General features: G+C 39.1%; 1 protein-coding gene across 6 annotated transcripts in view; it reads left to right on the forward strand.

Annotated features, from left to right (window-relative positions):
• Positions 1 to 22,171, forward strand: part of PKN2 (protein kinase N2) — a 178,065-nt gene that overhangs the window by 95,759 nt on the left and 60,135 nt on the right. For all 6 annotated transcript variants that reach the window (XM_023733358.1, XM_023733359.1, XM_004378713.2 and 3 more), the window contains 3 exons: positions 12,726 to 12,843; positions 13,508 to 13,653; positions 13,747 to 13,960. In XM_023733358.1, the coding sequence (XP_023589126.1) occupies positions 12,726 to 12,843; positions 13,508 to 13,653; positions 13,747 to 13,960 (478 nt within the window). The remainder of the gene's footprint in view (positions 1 to 12,725; positions 12,844 to 13,507; positions 13,654 to 13,746; positions 13,961 to 22,171) is intronic.

The raw sequence follows: 22,171 nt of genomic DNA on the forward strand, positions 1-22,171 counted from the left end.
GCCATTCGAAATAAAACTATTTGCTATCAGTAGTAAATTATTTTGACTAGTCTATTAGGTTGAACTATATGAAATTGCTGGGGCTTTTTTTTTTTTTTTTTGTTAAAAATCAGCCAAATACTGGCAATTTCATATGCTTCAACTTAATACATGTAAAATCTTCCAAAAGTATATCCATATAAAAGCCCATATCTTAGGCTGGTTTTTCTAGAGGAGCAAAACCAGTTAAGCAAATATATATATATATAAAGAGATTTAATGCAAAGAAGCGGCCCACACAGTTGTAAAGGTTGACAAGTCCCAAATCCGTGAGTTAGACGTCAGGCTGGAGGCTTCTTCTGACTCACATGATAGCAGGGGCTGACAAGCCCAAAATCGGTAGGTCAAGCAGAAGGCTGCTGGCTCACGGAGTTGTGAGACATGGTGCATCCCAAGATCTGCAGGTCAAGCAGCAGGCTGCTAGCTCATGTCCCAAGAACCACAGGTCAGGGGATGAGGCATCAATGGCAGGATCCAGAGAGAGCTTTGCCAGAACATCCATGTATGTTGGATTACAGGCCATACCCACAAGGAAACTGATTAGCTTTCAACTGATTGACCTTTCAGCTGATTGGCTGCCCACACCCACATCAGATCACAAAATGGAGGGTGATGACATAATATCTGCCAAACCACTGAGAATCATGGCCTACCCAAGTTGACACAGAACTTTAACCACCACAGTCCACCCCTTGTAAACTTGGCACCTGTACACATCTCCTTAAACCATACATAATCTCTAAATAAAGACAATTACAAAGTCATACTTGCACCTAACATGATGTGACTAACACACATACAACTGAAAACACAATAGCCCTGTTTACATCTTGTATGTTATAATGAGTAATGGAATAAGTGAGGGAAGAAAACAAAGGTATTTGCTGTACACACACACACACACGCACGCGTATAACGAAATAAGGAAGAAATAATAAAAACAATTACAGTCCTCGTTTCTGCAGTTGATTACGTGGTCATAGCTGGTGTTTAAAACTACCTTCTTCCACCACCTGTTCTGTATTCCCTTTGTCCCCAGGAAGCACCTTACCTGGTTGTGGGTCTTTGCCTGGTGGGGTGACCCAAACTTTCCTTCCTGAGGGGTCTGGATCATTAGTAGACATGTTAGAATTGGTTTCCATTGACTTTACTCGCAGGGCATGGTAGTACTAAGAGACACCCTAAGCGATCTCCTGTATTCCAGACATTCTCTTCTTTACCTCCATTATATAATATCAGTCTGATTTCCCCTTAGTAATCAGGATCAGTCATAGCAGCCAACACAATAACTCCCTTCTTTGCCTCTTGACCAGAGGCGTGAGGAGCCCAAAGTGGCCAAGTGGCATTCTTAACTTTCAATTCAGTGCAGTCAGTGTTGTATCTCCTGGTGGGAGCATTCCTCCCTTTGGAACTAAGACCTCTAGACCCTGAGAGCATAGGGTCACGGGGACAGGAAGCAAAAATTTTGTGAGTGGGTCACTAGGGGTAATAGGGAGTGGTGCCACTCCCATTTCTACCCCTTGATTCCTGGACCTATGAATCCTAGCTATGGGAGAAACAACACCATATATTGGAATATACAGCCTCCTGGAGAACATTGCCCAACCCTACAAGGAATTGCCACCTAGCTGGTGCCATAATTGTCTTTAGAAAGCCATTCCGTCATTCTGTTAAGCCAGCTGCTTCAGGATGAGGGGAACATGGTAAGACCAGTGCATTCCATGAGCGTGGGTCCATTGCTGTACTTAATTTGCTGTGAAGTGAGTCCCTTAATCTGAGGCAATGCTGTGTGGGATAGCATGATGGTGAATAAGGTATTCTGTAGGTTCATGAATATTAGTTTTGGAAGAAGCATTGCATGCAGGGAGACAAATCTGTATCCAGAGTAAGTGTCTATCCCAGTAAGAACAAAGCGCTGCCCTTTCCATGATGGAAGTGGTCCAATGAAATCACCTGCTGCCAGGTTGCTGGCTGATCACCCTGAGGAATCGTACCATATCAGGGACTCGGTGTTGGTTGCTGCTGCTGGCAGATTGGGCACTTAGCAGTGGCTGTAGCCAAGTCAGCCTTGGTGAGTGAAAGTCCGTGTTCTGAGCCCGTGCATAATCTCCATCCCTGCTGCCATGGCCAGTTTGTTCATAAGCCCATTGGGCAATGAAAGGAGTGGCTGGGGAAAGAAGATGACTGATTTCCACGGAACGCATCATCGTATCCACTTGATCGTTAAAATCATCCTCTGCCAAGGTCACCCTTTGGTGAGCATTCACATGAGAAAACAAATATCCTCAGTTCTTTGGCCCGTTCAGAGAGGTCTGTCCATATAACTTCTCCCCATACCTCCTTGTCACCAGTTTTCCAATCAGTGTGCCTTCCAAGGCCCATGAATCAGTTTACGGTTGTACATCTGGCCGTTTCTCCTTCCAAGGAAATTGAGCAACTAGGCAAACTGCTCAAAGTTCTGCCCATTGGGAGGATTTCCTTCACCACTGTCCTTCAAGGAGGTCCAAGAAAGGGGCTGCAGTGCTGCCACTGTCCACTTTCAAGTGGTGCCTGCATATTGCCTGGAACCATCTGTAAACCAGGCATGAGTTTTCTCTTCCTCGGTCAACTGATTGTAAGGATCACCACATGAGGCCATTGGTGCAGTCTGTGAGAGGAAAAATAATGTGACAGGAGTAGAGACCAAGGGCATTTGGCCCACTTCCTCACTTAACTTGCTTATGCCTTTACAACCTGCTCGAGTCTAGTGGCTTACGTGTTGCTGTGATGCTGGAAGCTATGTCACCAGTATTTCAAATACTAGCAGGGTCACCCGTGGTGGACAGATTTCAGCAGATCTTCCAGACTAAGACAGACTAGGAAGAAGGATGTGGTGGTCTACTTCTTAAAAAATTGGCCAGTGAAAACCTTATAAATAGCAGCAGAACATGGTCTGATACAGTGCCAGAAGATGAGCCCTTCAGGTTGGAAGTCACTCAGAATACAACTGTGGAAGAGCTGCCTCCTCAAAGGAGAGTCGAACTTAATGATGTGGTTGCAGTAGAGCTTTCAAGACTTCATTTGCTGATACAGCAGGACTCAGAAAGAGAAAAAACAGTTGTAAACATTCATTAACAACCAGAACATGGAATGTACAGAGTATAAATCTAGTAAAATTGAAAGTCATGAAAAACGAAATGATAGGCTTAAAGATCAATATCATAGGTATTAGTGAGCTGAGATGGACTGTATTGGCCATTTTGAATCGGACAGTCATACGGCCTATCATTCCAGGAATGACAGACTGAAGAGGAATGGTGTTGTATTCATTGACAAAAAGGACAGTTCAAGATCTATGCTGAAGTACAACGCTGTCAGTGATAGGATAGTATCCATATGCGTACAAGGAGGACCAGTTAACACAACTGTTATTCAAATATACACACCAATACTAATGCCAAAGATGAAGAAATAAAAGATTTTTTATCAACTTCTGCAGTCTCAGATTGATCAAACATGAAATCAAGATGCATTGATAATTAGTGGAGATTATAATGTGAAAGTTGGAAACATAAAAGAAGGATCAGTAGTTGGAAAATACAGCCTTGGTGATAGGAACAACGCTGGAGATTGCATGATAGAATTTTGCAAGACCAACAGCTTATTCATTACAAATACCTTTTTTCAACAATATAAACAACTGCTATACACGTGGACCTCACCGGAGGGAATACACAGAAATCAAATCTGTGCAAAGAGACAGTAGAAAGCTCAGTATCATCAGTCAGAACAAGGCCATGGCCAACTGCAGAACAGACTTCAGTTGCTAACATGCAAGTTCAAGTTGAAGCTGAAGAAAATTAAAACAAGTCCATGAGAGCAAAAATAGAACCTTAAGTGTATCCCATCTGAATTTAGAGACCATCTGAAGGATAGATTTGATGACTTGAACACTAATGACTGAAGACCAGATGAGTTGTGGGATGACATCAAGGACATCATACATGAAGAAAGCAAAAGGTCATTAAAAAGACAGGTAAGAAAGAAAAGACCAAAATGGATGTCAGAAGAGATTCTGAAACTTGCTCTTGAATGTTAGAGCAGCTAAAGCGAATGGAAAAAATGATGAAGTAAAAGAGCTGAACAGAAGATTTCAAAGGGCAGCTCGAGAAGACAGTGTAAAGTATTATAATGAAATGTGCAAAGACCTGGAGTTAGAAAACCAAAAGGGAAGAATATGCTCAACATTTCTCAAACTGAAAGAACTGAAGAAAAAATTCAAGCTTCGAGCTACAATACTGAAGGATTCTATGGGGAAAATATTGAACAATGCAGGAAACATCAAAAAAAAAAAAAAAAAAAGACAGAAGGAATACATAGAGTCACTGTACCAAAAAGATTTGGTTTACATTCAACTTTTTCAGAAGGTAGCAACTGATCAAGAACCGATGGTATTGAATGAAGAAGTCCAAGCTGCATTGAATTTCAGGCGGTGGCGAAAAACAAAGCTCCAGAGACTTACGGAATACCAACTGAGATGTTAAACAGATACTGCACAGGAGGTGCTCATTTGTCTATGCCAAGAAATTTGGAAGACCAGCTGCCTGGCCAACTGACTGAATGCAGAAATTATCAAACAATTATCATTAAATATCACATGCTGGGGGTTGTGGGTCTGTAAACTGGCTGAAGTTTGGGAATTGATTGAAGGGCCTTGACTATTTTGGTGATTCCAGTTAAACTGTCGTTCACTTGACCTAGAATTCTTCCACTTGTACAGATCAAGTGCATATTTAGATTTCCCATCTGTTTCATTCCTACGGACACCATGACTAAGTAGCCAACACCGTAAGTCCATACAAGTCAGACTATTCTGATTACTGCTTTGACTCTGCTGTCCATTATGGTAACCATGCTCACCTTGTCTTTGGCCATTAAGTGCTGCTACTTGGTCCCTACCACCATGGGGTCTGATCAGCCCCATTGTAGTTAGGTGTCTTAATTCAGTTTGGGCAGTTCCCACTGTCAAATCCTACTTATGTAAAGTAGCAATCACAGCAGTCTTCAGTGATACTGGGGCTCCCTTCACAAATTTGTTCCTCACCATTGTGGTTAAAGATGTGTCCTCCAGTCACTCCATGGGTAGGTCTGTGGGTCCAGCCAGATAAATCTACTCTAACATGCCAGGTTCATCTTGATTTAGTGTAGGCCGCCACTTAACCCATGCTTCAGTGAACCAACCAAATAAACTATTAGATCTTTTTCTGACCTCTCGAGCTGAAACATTGAATGAAGAATCTGTGTTTGCTGTGCCTGTAAAACTCAGACTGATCCAACTTTATGTTCCTTGCACCATTATCCTACACCCTTAATAGCCATTCCCACACATATCCGCCAGGTTTCTGTTTGTATGTCTTGGAAAAATCAAGCAGTTCTTTTGGAGTGTAGCATGGGGCATACTTTGTACTTCACCTCTTGGAGCTTGCTGGAACTTAAGTCTAGTTATAGGTTTAGGAGCAAAAATAGGTGGTAGGGGTGGGTCCTGGGGGGACATTCAGCAGTATCTTGTAAGGCATCTGCCTCAGGTGATGCCCCAGGCAGTGGCCCCAGGAGATACCTTAGACAAAGGCTCTTCAGACACAGCTGGGTTAATCTTATATGGGGGGGGAAGGGGTAAGGTTTTACTGGGGAGGGTGATTTAGCAGACAAAGATGGAGTAATCTCTTCAGATGGGAGTAAGAGGGCTGGTTCTTTTGGCAGGAGTGATTCAGTAGAATTTAGGGGCTCAGTGTCCCTAAATAGTGTCCCCAGATAATGTCTGATTATCTGCCCATATGTCCCCATCCCAAGTTTTAGGATCCCATTTTTTCCCCAATCAATTCCATTACTTTAACTTCGGACACCATTCGAGGTTGGGAATTCAGTTGTCGTAATTCAGCCACTCTTAGGATAAGACTCTGGGTTAGGTTTTCGGCAGTATCAGCTCTGTTACTACAAGAAGTGAGGCTTTCTTTCAGGGCGCAGGTGGCAACTTTGAGGTCTTTTATGTGGCACTCGAACTGGGACTCTGAAGCTCTGAGCTCATCTCTTTCTCTGCTATTTGTAGTGAAAGCAGGACCAACCAACCAGCTGACTCATACTTCTCATTCTCACAAAATTGTAGAAAAATATCAAATATGCTGTCACCCAGAGCCTTGTCTCTCAAAATTTTTGATCCATTGGTGGTGATACTTTGTGTATTTCTGTTGCCACCTCACACCATGGATTAGCAGCGCCCTTTACCACTAGAGGCAGACTCATCAGCGCCGTTAAGACTAGTCAGACTTGAGAACTGATTCAGAAAACTCATCCTTAAGATTTTGTTCTCTAGTACCACTCTTGGTACCTAATGTTTTAGGCTGGGTTCTCTAGAGGAGCAAAACCCATGAATCGTATGTATGTAAACATATATCTAGAGAGAGATTTATTTCAAAGCAATGGCTCACACAGTTTTGGAGGCTAGCAAATCTCAAATCCATGGTTCAGGCATTAGGCTGGAGGCTTCTCCTGACTTACATGGTAGCAGGGGTCGAAGAACCCAAAGTTGGCAGGTCAGGTGGAAGGCTGCTGGCTCATGGGGTTGAGAAGATGGCACATCCCAAGATCTGTAGATCAGGTGGCAGGCTGCTGGCTCATGTCCCAAGAACCAGAGGTCAGAGGATGATGAGTCAGATACAGAATCCAGATAGCTTTGCCAGAACATCTATATATATTGGAAGTAGGCCACACCCCCAGAGAAACTGATTGGCCTTTCAGCTGCTTGGCTGCTCACCTAAAATCACAAAATTGAGGATGGTTACATAATATCTGCCAAACCACTGAGAATCATGGCCTAGCCAAGAAGACGCATAACCTTAACCATCATGGTCAATATTTCTTCAGTATGTAAACTAGTTCGCTTACATCAGACCCACCTTATATTTTGCCTTGTACATATTAGGTGCTCCTTCAGAATCTGCTGACTGCCTGAAAGCATGAAACCGACAATAAAAATTCATTGAATGCCTGAAAGCATAAAACCAACAGTGTAGTAACTGTATATTGCCTGTGACAGATAATATCTAAAGTCAGCTTTAAAAGTCTTCATCATACTTTGACATCTGCGCAGATCCTTCAAATATCTGTGTGTGGGAAAATTCACTTACTGTTCAAATTAAATAGAAGTGCTGTTCCTTGCATGTTTAATTAAACCAGTTAAGGAGTGTTTCCAAAGACGTAAATGAAAAAAACTACTGTTGTTCACATAGTGAAAAAAATAATAAAAGAAGTAGCTTGATTGAAAAGCATGGTATTATATAAACCGTTTACTTAAGATTTATACTTCTACATTGGCACTTCATTGAAATAAGATATGCTATCATTTTTATTTCTCTAAAAGAGAACGTTTGAATGCCAGCCATATTCTAGGCAATTAATTTTATCTAATGCCTACAAAAGTCCTATATTTTAGGCAGTATTATCCCAGTTTTACAAGTGAAGAAACCTAAGGCTTGCAGAAGATAAGTTAAGTTATTCAAGTTGTGTTGTTATTGTTAATTGCCATTGAGTAGACTTCAGCTCATGGCAGTCTTACATATAATATATCCTAGTCTTGTGCCGTCTTCATGATTGTTGTTATTACCCAAGTTTACACAGTAATAAAATTTGGGGCCAAGTCTATCTGATTGCAAAATATTTGGCCTCTCACATAAGCATTGGAATACTAAGTTTTTCCTTACTCTGGTCTGTTCTCAAAGACGTAGAAAATTTATTTCAAATCTTCAGATTGTCTGATGCTCCTAATATTAGATAAATAGAAGGATTAGAGTAAGAAAAAGTATTTTCATTTTAAATTTGTAAGGTGAATTCATAAAAGTGTGTAGTATGTCATAGACAAACATCAAATTCAAGTTAGTATCCTTATTGCTAAAGCATAATTAGCATTTTTTTTTTTTTTTGGTGTGTTCTTCATAGTGTAAATTGATAATTAAGGGATTTAGTGTAAACTATATGAGCCTGTCTCCTTGGTGTGAAATCTGTGTACGTTTATTTATGGAAGAACGAAATCTGGCTAGAAGCTTCTTAAATGATTAACCTACCTTAGGGGCAGGAAAGAAATGGAAGAAAAATTAATAAATTTGCTTGTTGCTTTTTATTCCACTGTATATTAACCTGAGTTTGGTACTGTAACAGAATGTATTTCAGAACACTTTCTTTTTCCTTTACATAAGAGCAATATTGTGTTCCTTCCATACATATCTCCAGTCCTTTATTCTGTGTCCTGTGCGTGTGTTTGATTTATTGAAATGAAGCTACCTGCCTGATGATTGTCTCTTAGGTTCTAGTCTTGAATCTTATAGAGAATGTAGGTGATTGAATGCTGTTTTATTTTCACATTAGTACTGGCTACCTTAATGATGGAGTTTCTCAGTGTTACAAGCAGGTAATGTGCTTGCTGTTAAACAAAAGGTTGGAAGTTGGAGTACATACCAAGAAGCCTCTCTGAAGAAAGGTCTGGCAGTCTACTTCCACAAAATCAGTCATTGAAAACCCTATGGAACACAGTTCTACTCTGACATACGTGAGGTTGCCAAGAGTCAGAATCGACTTGATGGCAACTAGTTTTTACCTTAGTGATAAACGGGCAGCAGTGTGTGGTTCAGTGGTAGAATTCTTGCACCCTGAGCAAGAGACTCAGATTTGATTGCCGGCCAATGCGCCTCACGGGCAACTACCACCAGTGGAGGCTTGTGTGTTGCTATGCTACTGAACAGGTTTCAGCAGAGCTTCTAGACTGAGATAGACTAGGAAGAAAGCTTGGTGCTTTACTTCCAAAAAGCAGCCAGTGAAACCCTATGGATTTCAATGGTTCAGTACCCAACTGATCGTAGAAATGGTGCAGGACCTGGCAGTATTTTGTTCCATTGTGCATAGGGTCACCATGAGTTGGAAATCAACTCAGTGGCAGTTAACAATAACGACACCTTAGTGATAAGTATAAGTACCTAAATAATATGCAAAAATTGACCTATCTTGTTAACAAGTACTACCTGATTTGATGCTGGAGTCCTTGTGGTGCAGTGGTTAACAGCTCGGCTGCTAACCAAAAGGTCGACAGTTCAAATCTACCATCCCCCCTTGGAAACCCTATGGGGCAATTTTGCTCTGTCCTGTAGGGTCACTATGAATTGGAATTGACTCAACAGCAGTGGGTTTGGTTTGGTTTTAGAATTTGATGCTTAATTTTGTATGTCATTTATTTTTTGTCAGACTTTGACAGCTTCTAACTCTCAAAGCAAGAGATGGCATTAACTTCTGACACTTATATGAAATTTTTTCTTTATTCCTGTATAAGTTTTCTGTGACTCCTGTAACAAATTATCACAAACTTAGTAGCTTAAAACAACATAAATTTGTTATGTTTCAGCTTTGTAATTAAGAAGCCCTGGTGGAGCAGTGATTAAGCGCTCAGCTGCTAAGCGAAAGGTCTGTGGTTCAAACCCACCAGCAGCTCCACAGGAGAAGAGACCTGGTGATCTATTCCCATAAAGATTATAGCCTAGGAAGCACTATGGGGGCAGCTCTACTCTGTCATATAGGGTCACTGAGTAAGAATCGACTTGACAGCATGCCAACACTGGTTTTGTAGTTGAGTCTGAAATAGTTTCACTGGGCTAAAATCGTGGTGTCAGCAGGACTGTATTTCCTTCTGGAGGCTTTAGGGGAGAATCTGTTTCCTTGCTCTTTCCAGCTTCTAGACGCTGCCCACATTCCTTGGCTTATGGCCCTCTTCCTCTATCTTCAAAGCCATCAGCAGCTGGTTCTTCTTAGATCACATTCCTCTGACCTCCTGTTCTGCCTTCCCCTTTTCACATTTAAGGACCTTAACATTATATTAGGTCCACCCAGATAATGCACAATACTCTGTATTTTAAGGACAGTAAACTAACAACCATAATTCATTTGCTACTTTAATTTCCTTTTGCCATGTAAGGTAGCATATTCATAGGTTCCTGGGAATAGGGCACAGACATCTTTTAGGGGATGGTATTATTTTGAAGACAGCTTCCTGACCAGCTGACTAGAAGAGATCCATATGCATGCCCATTCCAAATAAAAGTGATTCAACAGAATGCAGAAATTATCAAACAGTATCCTCAATATCACACACAAGTAAAATTTTGCTGAAGATAATTCAAAAACTTTTGCAGCAGTACAGGAAACTGCCAGAAATTTAAGGCAGCTTCAGAAGAGGATGTGGAACCAGGGATATCATTGTTGATGTCAGATGGATCTTGGCTGAAAGCAGAGAATACCAGAAAGATGTTTACCTGTGTTTTATTGACTGCACAGAGGCATACATCTGATGAGTTACGCATAAATCTACCTTAACATACAAGTGAATATCAGTTTGCAGCAGCAGCTTTTATTTATACAGTGTTTTAAAGATGTGCAGTTTATATTATATTAACCTGAAAGGTTGGCAACCAGGTGAAATCTAATAATGCAATATAATTGTTTACTTTAGTAATGCACTATCTAACCGCTAGGGTAATTTTTGTGACTCACTGTTTGTAGGTTATAGTCTTGAACAGAACAAAGGGATACCGCACGGTTTTAAATCAGGACAGGTGTGCATGAGGGTTGTGTCCTTTAGACCATACTTACTCAGTCTGTATGCTGAACAAATAATCAGAGAAGCTGGACTACATGAAGAAGAATGTGGCATCAGGATTGGAGGAAGACTCGTTAACTGCTTGCGATATGCAGATGACACAACTTTGCTTGCTGAAAGTAAAGAGGGCTTGAAGAACTTACTGATGAAGATCAAAGACTACAGCCTTCAGTATGGATTATACCTCAACATAAAACAAAAATCCTCTCAACTGTACCAATAAGCAATATCATGATAAAAAAACAAACACCAAACTTGTTGCCACTGAGTCAATTCCTGTTCATAGCAACCCTATAGGGCAGAGTAAAACTGCCCCATAGGGTTTCCAAGGAGCAGCTGGTGGATTTGAACTGTTGACCTTTTGGTTGGCAGCCAAGCTGTTGACCACAGCGCCACAAGTCTCTGATATCGTGATAAATGGAGAAAATACTGACGTCAACGATTTCATTTTATTTGGATCCACAGTTAACACCCATGGAAGCTGTTATTGTTGTTAGATGCCGTCTAGTCGGTTCCGACTCATAGTGACCCTATGTACAACAGAAGAAACACTGCCCAGTCCTGCGCCATCCTCACAATTTTTGTTATGCTTGAGCTCATTGTTGCAGCCATTGTGTCAATCCATCTCATTCATCGACACATAGAAGCAGCCGTCAAGAAATCAAATGACACATTGCACTGGGCACACGTGCTGCAAAAGACCTCTTTACAGTGTTAAAAAGCAAAGATGTCACTCTGAGGACTAAGGTGTGCCTGACCCAAGCAATGGTATTTTTAGTTGCCTCGTATGCATACTAAAGCTGGACGATGAATAAGGAAGACCAAAGAAGAATTGATGCATTTGAATTTCGGTGTTGGCGAAGAATATTGAATATATCATGAACTTCCAGAAGAATGAACAAATCTGTCTTGGAAGAAGTACAGCCAGAATGCTCCTTGTAAGCGAGGATGGCGAGACTTCGTTTTTTGTACTTTGGACATGTGATCAGGAGGAATCAGTCCCTGGAGAACGACATCATGCTTGGTAAAGTAGAGGGTCAGTGAAAAAGAGGAAGATCCTTAACGAGATGGACTGACACAGTGGCTGCAACAATGGACTCAAACACAGAAACAATTGTGAAGATGGCACAGGACTGGGCAGCATTTTGTTCTATTGTCCATAAGGTTGCTGTGAGTTGGAACCAACTTGACAGCACATAACAACAATGACAACATTATTCTGCCTGCCACAACTCCTAAAATGGTCTTTTTTGTGTGTGATTTTCTGTCAGTCACATTCGATGTTACTAGAACTAAACTGAGGTACAACAACATTTCACTTATTTCAGAATCTTTCTTCAAGTCTTAAGAGATGGCTAAAGTTTATTCTGTATAACTTCTTCCCTAGTTTTATTGAGATCTTTTTTTTTTTTTTTTGACATTCAGGATTTTCTAAGGACTATCAAAATCGTATTATCATCCATGTTTACAAATCTTCCTTTATCAGAATTTAAGGTAACACAAATACAACCTGTGATTAGCTATTTTTTAAATTTTCCCATGCACGTGAGCTTCCTAAAGATTTAGATGAAATGTAGTAAGAAAGGAAGAGATTATTTAAATATTTTAGGCTTAGTCACTTAGGCACGCATCACATGCTATACTTCTGAGCATGAGAGTTATTGATCATGGTCAAGGAAAAGTCTTTATATTTTATGGAAAGAAATGGCAAGAGAAAGTTACAAATGTAAATTTGGACTTGTTTGCTGTTGGTTTTTTTTAATTTGCTGTCTCAAATTTTCTTAACTAATTGAGTTTTTTTTTCCCCTCATTTCTTACCCTATAAGTTTGATGGCTTTTTTTCTGTAAATGTAGCTACAAGCTACAAGGTATACTATAATGCTTGGAGTATTCATTTTTGGTTTTTTATTTTTATTTTTTTCACTTGTTGCTTTTTTTTTTTTAAATCTTATTTAGAAGCTATGAAAATATTTTCTTTGACTACATGCTTATATTTTCAAACTTTTTTTAATAGGATCGGAAACTCCATGGTACAGCTCAGCAACTGCTTCAGGACAGCAAGACAAAAATAGAAGTCATTAGAATGCAGATTCTTCAAGCAGTCCAGACCACTGAGTTGGCTTTTGATAATGGTGATGAAATAAATTGCCATTTTTCTTGTTTATGTCACTGTCAGATAGGCTTGTGTTAGGATGGATGTATGGTGCTAAACAAATCTCATGTGAGAAAGAGGCAGTGGTTCAGAATTAAAGGGAAGGAGGCATTATGTTTTTTGAATTGAGTTTTACACTCTTTACATGAGATGTATACCTTCAAATATTTGCTCCTCATATTTCAAGAAGTTATGGATCTGGAATGTATTTCTTCATTTTAATAGACTTTTAGATACTTTTAATTGATGCTTTATTTTTTAAAAAATCTGTTGTCTGTTTATAAGAGTATGATTTTTTGTTTTTTAAATTCCAAATGGAAACTTTACAGCTGGTTGCTAAAGTAGGAGTAGGAACTATTTTTCGGTCTTATATGATGTTTCAATATATGGATATATTGGCTTACCTGTGGTTATAATTTATTTAATTTTTTAGATTTTTAATTTAGATATATGATGGCTAAAATGGGAAGCTCTGAATTTCAGCATTGTATCTGTTAAATACTGTTTCAGTGTTTGTTGCTTAAAGGACTAACTTTCATATTCATGTCATAAGAATTCATTTATTTTTTGTTATTTCTAATCACTGCATATTAGAAAGTCAAATAAATGGTTCAATTAAGATTTTTTTTTCTTCCCTCCTCTAGCAAAACCTGTCATAAGTCCTCTTGAGCTTCGTATGGAAGAATTAAGGCATCATTTTAAGATAGAATTTGCAGTAGCAGAAGGTGCAAAGAATGTGATGAAATTACTTGGCTCAGGAAAAGTAACAGACAGAAAAGCACTTTCAGAAGTAATTTTAAATAAAATTTTTAACTTGTTTAGTAAATACATTATTCAAAGAATGTGATTATTTAAATGGTAACAATTGTCTTTCCTGTTCAAGGCTCAGGCAAGATTTAATGAATCAAGTCAGAAATTGGACCTTTTAAAGTATTCATTGGAGCAAAGATTAAATGAACTTCCCAAGAATCATCCGAAAAGCAGTATTATAATTGAGGAGCTTTCACTTGTTACATCACCAACACTAAGTCCACGTCAAAGTATGATATCTACGCCAAACCAATATAGTACACTGTCCAAACCAGCGGCGTTAACAGGTATGTGGCACATATTCCATGTTTTTTTTGTGTATTTTTGTCCACCTCTGATTCTCATTTGATAAATGAGAGAAGAAAAAGTGTACACAGACTTGTTTTAAAATTGTGGTAAAATATACGTAACAAAATTTACCATTTTAACGTATATGATTCCATATCATTTAGTACATTCACAATGTTTTAGAACCATTACCACTCTCTAGTTCCAGGACATTTTCCTAACCCCAAAAGGAAACCTTGTACCCGTTATGCAGTCATTCCCCATTTCTCCCTACCCCCAGCCACTGGCAACCGCTAATCTGCTTTTCTGTTTCTATGGATTTGTCTATTCTAGATATTTTAGATATTGGAATCATATAGTATCTGGCCTTTTGTGTCTAACTTCCTGTACTCAGCATAATATTTTCAAGGTTCATCCATGTTGTAGCATGTTGCAATACTTAATTCCTTTTTTATGGCTGAGTAATATTCCATTGTATGAGTATACACATTTTTTGTGATAAATATGTTTGTAATAAAACATTTTCTATTTCAGCATTCATCACATTGTGCAACTATTACCGTTATCTGTTTCCAGTTTTTCCAACACCCTTAATAGTGTCTTTTAAACAGTGAGTTCCCTTAAGTCCTCCCACCCACCCCCACCTCCCACCCCTCACCCCCCCCTGCCCCCGTAGCCACTAATAACCTTAGGTCTGCATATATGCCATGTTTTATTTATCTAATCATTACTTGTAGGGCATTTGGGTTGTTTTTACTTTTTGACTTTTGTAAATAGTGCTGCTATGGGCATTTGTATACAAGTTTTTTGTTGAATACCTGTTTTCAATTCTTTGGGATATATACCTAGGAGCAGAATTGCTAGATCCTATGGTAATCTATATTTAACTATCAAAGAATCACCAAACTATTCTCAAGGCTGTTGCACTGTTTTACATTTTATCAACAGCAAATATGAGAGTTTCAGTTTCTCCACATGCTTGTCAACACTTGTTATTTTCCTGCCCCTCCCCCCCCCCCCCCACCCCCTTGGTAATGCATAGCCATCCTAGTGAATGGTGTGAAAGGAGCCTTGGTTGTACAGTGGTTAAGGGCTTGGCTGCTAACTGAAAGGTCAGTGGTTTGAACCCACCAATGGCTCTGCAGGAAAAGAGATATGGTTATCTGTTCCTGTAAAGATTACAGCCTAGGAAACCCTATGGGGCAATTCTACTCTGTCCTGTAGATGGCTGTGAGTTGGAATTGACTTGAGGGCACACAACAACAACAGAGGGTGTGAAGCAGTAGCTTGTTGTGGATTTGATTTGCATTTCACTAATGACTAATGATGTTGAGCATCTTTCATATGATTATTGGCCATTTGTCTATCTTCTTTGGAGAAATGTCTATTCAAGTCTTTTGTACATGTTTTAATTGAATTGCTTGTCTTTTTTGTTGTTTATTTGTAACTGTTCTTTATGTATTCTGGACATATATAATAACCTTATCAGATATTCAAATTTTTTCACCTTTTCTGTGGTTTGTCTTTTTACTCCCTTGATAGTGCATTTGTTGCACAAAAGTTTTAAATTTCAATGAAGTCCACTTAATCAATTTTTACTTTTTTGTTACTTGTTCTTTTGATGTCATATCTGAGAAACTATTGCCAAATCCAAGATCATGAAGATTTACCCCCTTTTTCTTCTGAGAGTTTTATAGATTTAGCTCCTGTATTTAGGTCTTTGATCCATTTTTAGTTAATGTTTATATATGGTGTGGGGTAAAGGTTCATCTTCATTTTTTTGAATGTAGCTATCCAGTTGTCCCAGCACTATTTGTTGTAAAGACCATTCTTTCTCTGTTGAGTGGTTTTGCCACCCTTGTCAAAAACCAATTGACTCAAGATGTATGGGTTTCTTTCTTACTAGACTCGATTCTACACCATTAATCTGTATGCCTGTCCTTGTGCCAGTACCACATTGTTTTGATTATTGTTGCCTTGAAGTAAGTTTTGAAATTTGCAACTGTGAGTTCTCCAACTTTCCTCTTCATTTTGAAAATTATTTTGACTATTTGGAGTCCTTTGCAATTCCATATGAATATTAGGCCTGGCTTTTCCTTGTCTGCAAAATATTCCACTGGGTTTTTTCATAGGGATTTTGTTAAATCTGTGTCATTTTGGGAAGTGCTGTCATCTTAACAATATTAAGTCTTACAATTCATGAACACAAGATCTCTTTACACTTATATTTCCACTTCTTTAATTTCTTTCAGCAGTGTTTTGTAGTTTTCAGTGTACAGGCTTTACACCTCTTTGGTTAAATTTATTCTTCAGTATTTTATTCCTTGTGATGAAGTTGTAAAGGGAATTGTATTCTTAATTTTCTTTTCAGGTTGTTTATTGCTAAATCAAACCAAACCAAGTCTGTTGCCAGCAAGTTGACTTTGACTTATACCGACCCTATAGGACAGGGTAGAACCACCCCATGGGGATTCCAGGACTGTAACCTTTATGGAAGCAGACTGCCACATCTTTCTCCCAAGGAGCAGCGGGTGTGTTCAAACGGCTGACCTTTTGGTTAGCAACCAAATGCTGAACCCCTGCACCACCGGGGCTCCTTGTTTATTGCTAGAGTATAGCAGTACAACTAATTTTTGGGTATTGATCTTGTATCCTTCAACTTTGCTGAACTCATTTATTAGCTCTAATTAAGGATTTTTTGTAGATTCAGTAAGGTTTTCTTTATGTAAAATTACTCCGTCACCTGCAAATAGAAATACTTTCACTTCTTCCTTTCCAGTTGAATGCCTTTCTTTTTTCTTTTTTTTTGCCAAATTGCTCCTGTAAGAACTTCCAGTACAATGTTGAATAGAAATGGCTAGAGCTGGCATCCTTGTCTTGTTCCTGATCTTACGAGGAAATCTTCCATTTTTATCACTGAGTATGATAATAACTGTTTTTTTTTAAGATACCCTTCATCAGATTGAAGAAGTTCCCTTCTTTTCCTCATTTGAGTGTTTTTATCATGAAAGCGTGTTGGGTTTGTCAAATGCTTATTTTGCATCGAGATGAGCATGTGATTCTTTTCCTTTGTTCTATCAGTGTGTATTATGCTGATTGATTTTCTAATGTTGAACCATCTTGCATTCCTAGGGTAAATCCCAATTGGTTGTGTTGTATAATCTTTTTATATGCTGCTGGGCTCTATTTTCTGGTATTTTTTCAAGGATTTTTGCTTCTATATTTATAAGGGATATCGGTCTGTAGTTTTCTTCCGATGCCTGTCTAGCTTTGGTGTCACGCTATTGCTGGTTTTGAGTTGAGAAGTGTTCCTTTTTTTTCTGTATTTTGGAAAAGTTTGAGAAGAATTTGTGTTGATTCATTTTTAAATGTTATAATTCACCAGTGGAGCAGTCTGGTCCTCGGATTTTCTTCGCTGAGATGTTTTTGATTACAGATTTAATCTCTTTAACTATTATATGGGGGCAGTGGTGGTTGAGCAGTAAAATTCTTGACTTTCATGCAGAAAACCCCTTCCTCAGGATTTGTTGTTGCTGCTTGTTATGAGTTGTAGTTTTTTGTTTAGTGACTTTTCTAAACTTTTTCTGTAGGGATTGTATTCTTTGTCATGTGTGGAAACTGATGTCTGTGTTCTGTTAGCTTAATGGTCAGCTAGTGATTTGATAAGGATACCCTTAAACTGCTGGAAACAAACAAATAAAAAGTCATTAAGTGTCATGGATTACATTGTGTCGTCTGAAAATATGTGTCATCTTGGTTAGGCCATGATTCCCAATATTATGTGGTTGTCCTCCATTTTGTGATTGTAATTTTCCTGTGTGTTGTACATCCTAATCTCTGCCTGTGGCTAATGAGGCAAGATTAGATTATGTTAAAGAGGATTAGGGTAGGATGAAACACCCTTGCTCAGATCATATCCCTGATTGAATGTAAAGGAGTTTCCCTGAGATGTGGCCTGCACCACTTTTTATCTTACAAGACATAAAAGGAAAGGAGAGGGAGCATCTCATACCACCAAGAAAGCAGTGCCAGGAGCAGAGCACTTCCTTTGGACTTGGAGTTCCTGTGCAGAGAAGCACCTAGTCCAGGGGAAGATTGATGACAAAGACCTTCCTCCAGAGCCAACAGAGAAAGCCTTCCCCTGGAGCTTTTTATGCCCTCAATTTGGGCTTCCAGCCTACTAGACTGTGAGAGAATAAACTTCTGTTTGTTAAAGCCATCCGCTTGTGGTATTTCTGTTACAGCAGCACTGGATAACTAAGACACTAAGTGTTTGTAGCTAGGCTTCTGTGTGTGCTGGCACATAATTTCAACACTCAGCCAGGCAGTATCCAACTCTGCCTTCTCCTTCACTTCCTGCTTACACAGAGTGTGAAGGTCAGCCAGAGGTGAAAGCTTAGTCTTCTCAGGTGTTTTCTAAGCATTTTCCTATCCTGGACTTGGACGTGGCTTTCTCAGTCTCCAGGAATATATGGAAACTTTTCCGTGCCCTTATTTCCCAAAGCGTCTCACTCCCCAGCTTTTCCTCCAAGGCTCGTTGGCATGTCTGTTATTTTCACCAACTGATATCTTTTTTTCCAGCTGCAGCAGCTTGTTCATTTGCTGTTAAACGTTTATAACGTGCCCCCACCTCTCCCCACAGCTGTTTCTCTTCCCTGAGGGATTTCCTAGTTAGGCAAAGTAAAGGCAAGCCTTTTGTGTTAGTCCTTTAGGGAGCCCGTAAACAGGTCAAAACAAACAGTCAACAATTCTTTGAGGGCTAGGTTTGCTCCGCTGTCTCTGACCATCAGTATTGGGAATGCAGGCAACCACCTTCAGGACTGCTACTGGGCCAGTGAGGGGAGGGGGAGGGAAAAGGGAAGTTAAAATGCCACAAAGCTTTCGTACCAGATGTCAGTTTCCTTTTTTTTTTATTACAAATTTGCTTGGTTGATGTAATCTTTTGACTATTTTCCAGGGTTCTAATTAAGTTGATTTTGACAGTTTTTGCCTATTTTCTATTAGTGTTTCTATGGAGGGAGCACCCTTGGAGTTTTCTGCTCCTCTATTTTGTCTGATGTCATCTACAAAGACTTTAATATTCTGTGTAAATATTTTGGTTACATAGACTACCCCCACCTCCAGAACTCTTAAATTTTCTTATTAATAAGGACTTTACCTTAATAATAAAGTTATTTAATACTAAAAGTTATGAAAGTGTTCCTCAGTATCACATAGCATACTACCATGTTCTAATAACTTTGCACATCATTAATCATGTTTATACTCTGGTAAATGTCTACATTAAAACTTCAAAAGACAAATTAGCATTTAAGTTTACTGTTACTACTCTTTAGGATCAATCTAAACTTGCAGTTCCCAGATTGAGTTCCTAAATCTGAGGCACCTTGGGATGCCACAGTGAGTTTACAGGACACAGCAAGATATATCATTATAATTTTTGTATTTATATTTTGAGGGAAACATAGCATTGCTTCACATCCAACAGTCTTCACACAGGCTATTGGCTCAAAGTAGTTAACAGTTTCAACATTAGATGGAACTACATTCTTTTTGATGATGTCATATATTTATGAAGCTAGGTTTCCTTGGTTGTTGTGATAAAAATTAAATATCAGGTAAAAATCAGTAATGAGGGTAGTGGTGTCCAATCTGATTCCAAAGTTTAAGAAGTTGTATAATGCCCAGTAGACACAGGTATCCCAGTAAGAAGTAATCATGGTTATTTAAAAATGAAATAAAAATACTGCTTTTTTTCTTCCAATTTATGTGTTATTATTTTTGCAAATGGCTTTTGAGTTGTTAGAATAGAAATACTTGAGACGTTTGAACCTACATATTTAATAAACAGAACTTTTTGGTATAGCTTTTGGCTGAGGGACACCATGAAAATGTTATTGAGACATTAGGGCAATATGAATTGAGAAAGTTTGGGAACCTCTGGTCTAAACTCTCCATACAGTGATACCTGTTTACCTTTCCAACCACATCTTTTGTAACTCTTACCGTGAATCTTCTGTCAGAATCAAACTGATTTGTGCAGAGTACTTTTCCCACCCTACTTCATGTAGTAATGTATTAAATATATTTAATGCCTTAATACTTATCTTCTTATCGTTTGTGCATATGTATATAATTTTTTCTTTTTTTAAATCAAAACTGGAACGTAGATTTCCGAAGAACAAAAACTTGGCCATCTACGTACATGTAACCGTAGCCCCTAGCACAGGACATTTTCTACATACAACAGGTGCTCGGGAAATATTACTTGATGATTAGGCAGGGACTTTATTTTGTGCTTATTGCCTAGACTTCACCACATTATGACTGAATGGTGAGCACATTGTTGATACTCAAGAAGTTCTGAATGATCCATTAATTAAAATATAATTGTTAATATTTGGAAATTCATAATATTTCAAGAAAAGTTATGAAACTACATTGTGGAAACTCAACTGATATGATTGGAAAGTTTGTTTTTGTTTTTTCTCTTTTCTATTCTGGTCGTCTTCCCCCAACTCCTGAATTTTAACCTATTCGGTATTCCCTGTTCTTCATTTTACTCAAAGTGATGTAAATCATCAGTCTAAAAGGAAATATTGTAAAAATTCTTAAGACATCTTATTTATTTATTTTTTAATTCCATAAGCTTCAATGGGGGCTTAGACTGAATATATAGTAACAAGGAAGAGAAAGAGTTTTGGTGTTAATAAGGGATTGAAAAGCAAAACCAAACCCACTGCTGTCGAGTCAATTTTGAGTCATAGTGACTCTATAGGAAAGTGTAGAATTGTCCCATAGGATTTCCAAGGCTGTAAATCTTTATGGAAGCCTACTGCCACATCTTTCTCCTGTGGAGTACCTGATGGGTTTCAACCACTGACCTTTTGGTTAGCAGCCGAGCACTTTAACCCCTGTGCCACCACGGTTCTAATAATGGATTAGACATGAGGAAAGATTAGCATGGATAAATTGTAGGCACATTTACTGTCCTGAGTTTTTCACTGCATCCCATTATTTGTGGTTTGTGTCATTTATAGTTTAGCTGCTTTTGTGGTTGTATGATAGTAATACTGGAATTTGCACGTCTGTTGCTACTTTGATGTAAAGTATAATTGAATTTTTTGTTAAACAAGATTTCCTCAAAATTAAAAATGTTCTCAGTTGTGCCAAGATGAGAATACTGGGTTAGTATAATGGATATAAGACTTTTTCTGCTGTTGTTGGGTGCTGTCGAGTCAGTTCCGACTCATTGCAACCCTATGTACAACAGAACAAAACACTGCCTATCGCAGCCCCTCACACGGGGCACCATCTGTCACAGTGGCGGCGAGTGTCGGGGCGGCGAAGACAGTAGCCAAACACAACTCTTACAGAGAAGTGGGGCCAGGAGGGTCACTCTGAGGAGTTGACCCCGGCTTCAGTCCCAGGAGTTTATTTATAGTCAATACAGCAAGCAGTGAAGCAAATAACAATGGTGGGCTTTGGGTGTGGGCAAGGGAGAAGGAGTTCAGGTAAACAAGCCAATCAGTAAAGGGACAACAGGTTTGGGAAAACAAGTCGTGACAAGTGTCAACATGCTGGGGACAAGTCTCAACATTTTGGGGACAAGTCTCAACATGCTGTGCAGCATAGAGGCCTGTGGGGGCTGCAGTTGTCAATATAGTGCAGCCATGTTTAAATGGCATATATCCCCACAACTGCCCGGTCTTCCACCATCCTCACAATCATTGTTATGCTTGAGCCCATTGTTGTAGCCACTGTGTCAGTCCATCTTGTTGAGGGCCTTCCTCGTTTTCACTGACCCTCTGCTTTACCAAGCATGATGTCCTTCTCCAGGAGCTGTTCCCTCCTGATAGCATATCCAGAGTATGTGAAACGTAGTCTTGCCATCCTTGCTTCTAAGAAACATTCTGGTTGTACTTCTTCCAAGACAGATTTGTTCATTCTTTTGGCAGTCCGTGGTATATTCAATATTCTTCGCCAAGACCACAATTCGAAGGCGTCAGTTCTTCTATCTTGCTTATTCATTGTCCAGCTTTCTCATGCATATGAGACGAGGAAAAATAACTATGGCTTGGGTCAGGCGCACCTTAGTCTTCAAGGTGGCATCTTTGCTTTTTAACATTTTAAAGAGGTCTTTTGCAGCAGATTTGCCCAGTGCAATGCTTCCGTTTTTTTTTTTTTTTTTTTTTCTTTTTAACTGGGGG

This window comes from Trichechus manatus, unplaced genomic scaffold (assembly GCF_000243295.1).
Source record: "Trichechus manatus latirostris isolate Lorelei unplaced genomic scaffold, TriManLat1.0 scaffold00058, whole genome shotgun sequence".
In the NCBI taxonomy this organism is placed as follows: domain Eukaryota; kingdom Metazoa; phylum Chordata; class Mammalia; order Sirenia; family Trichechidae; genus Trichechus; species Trichechus manatus.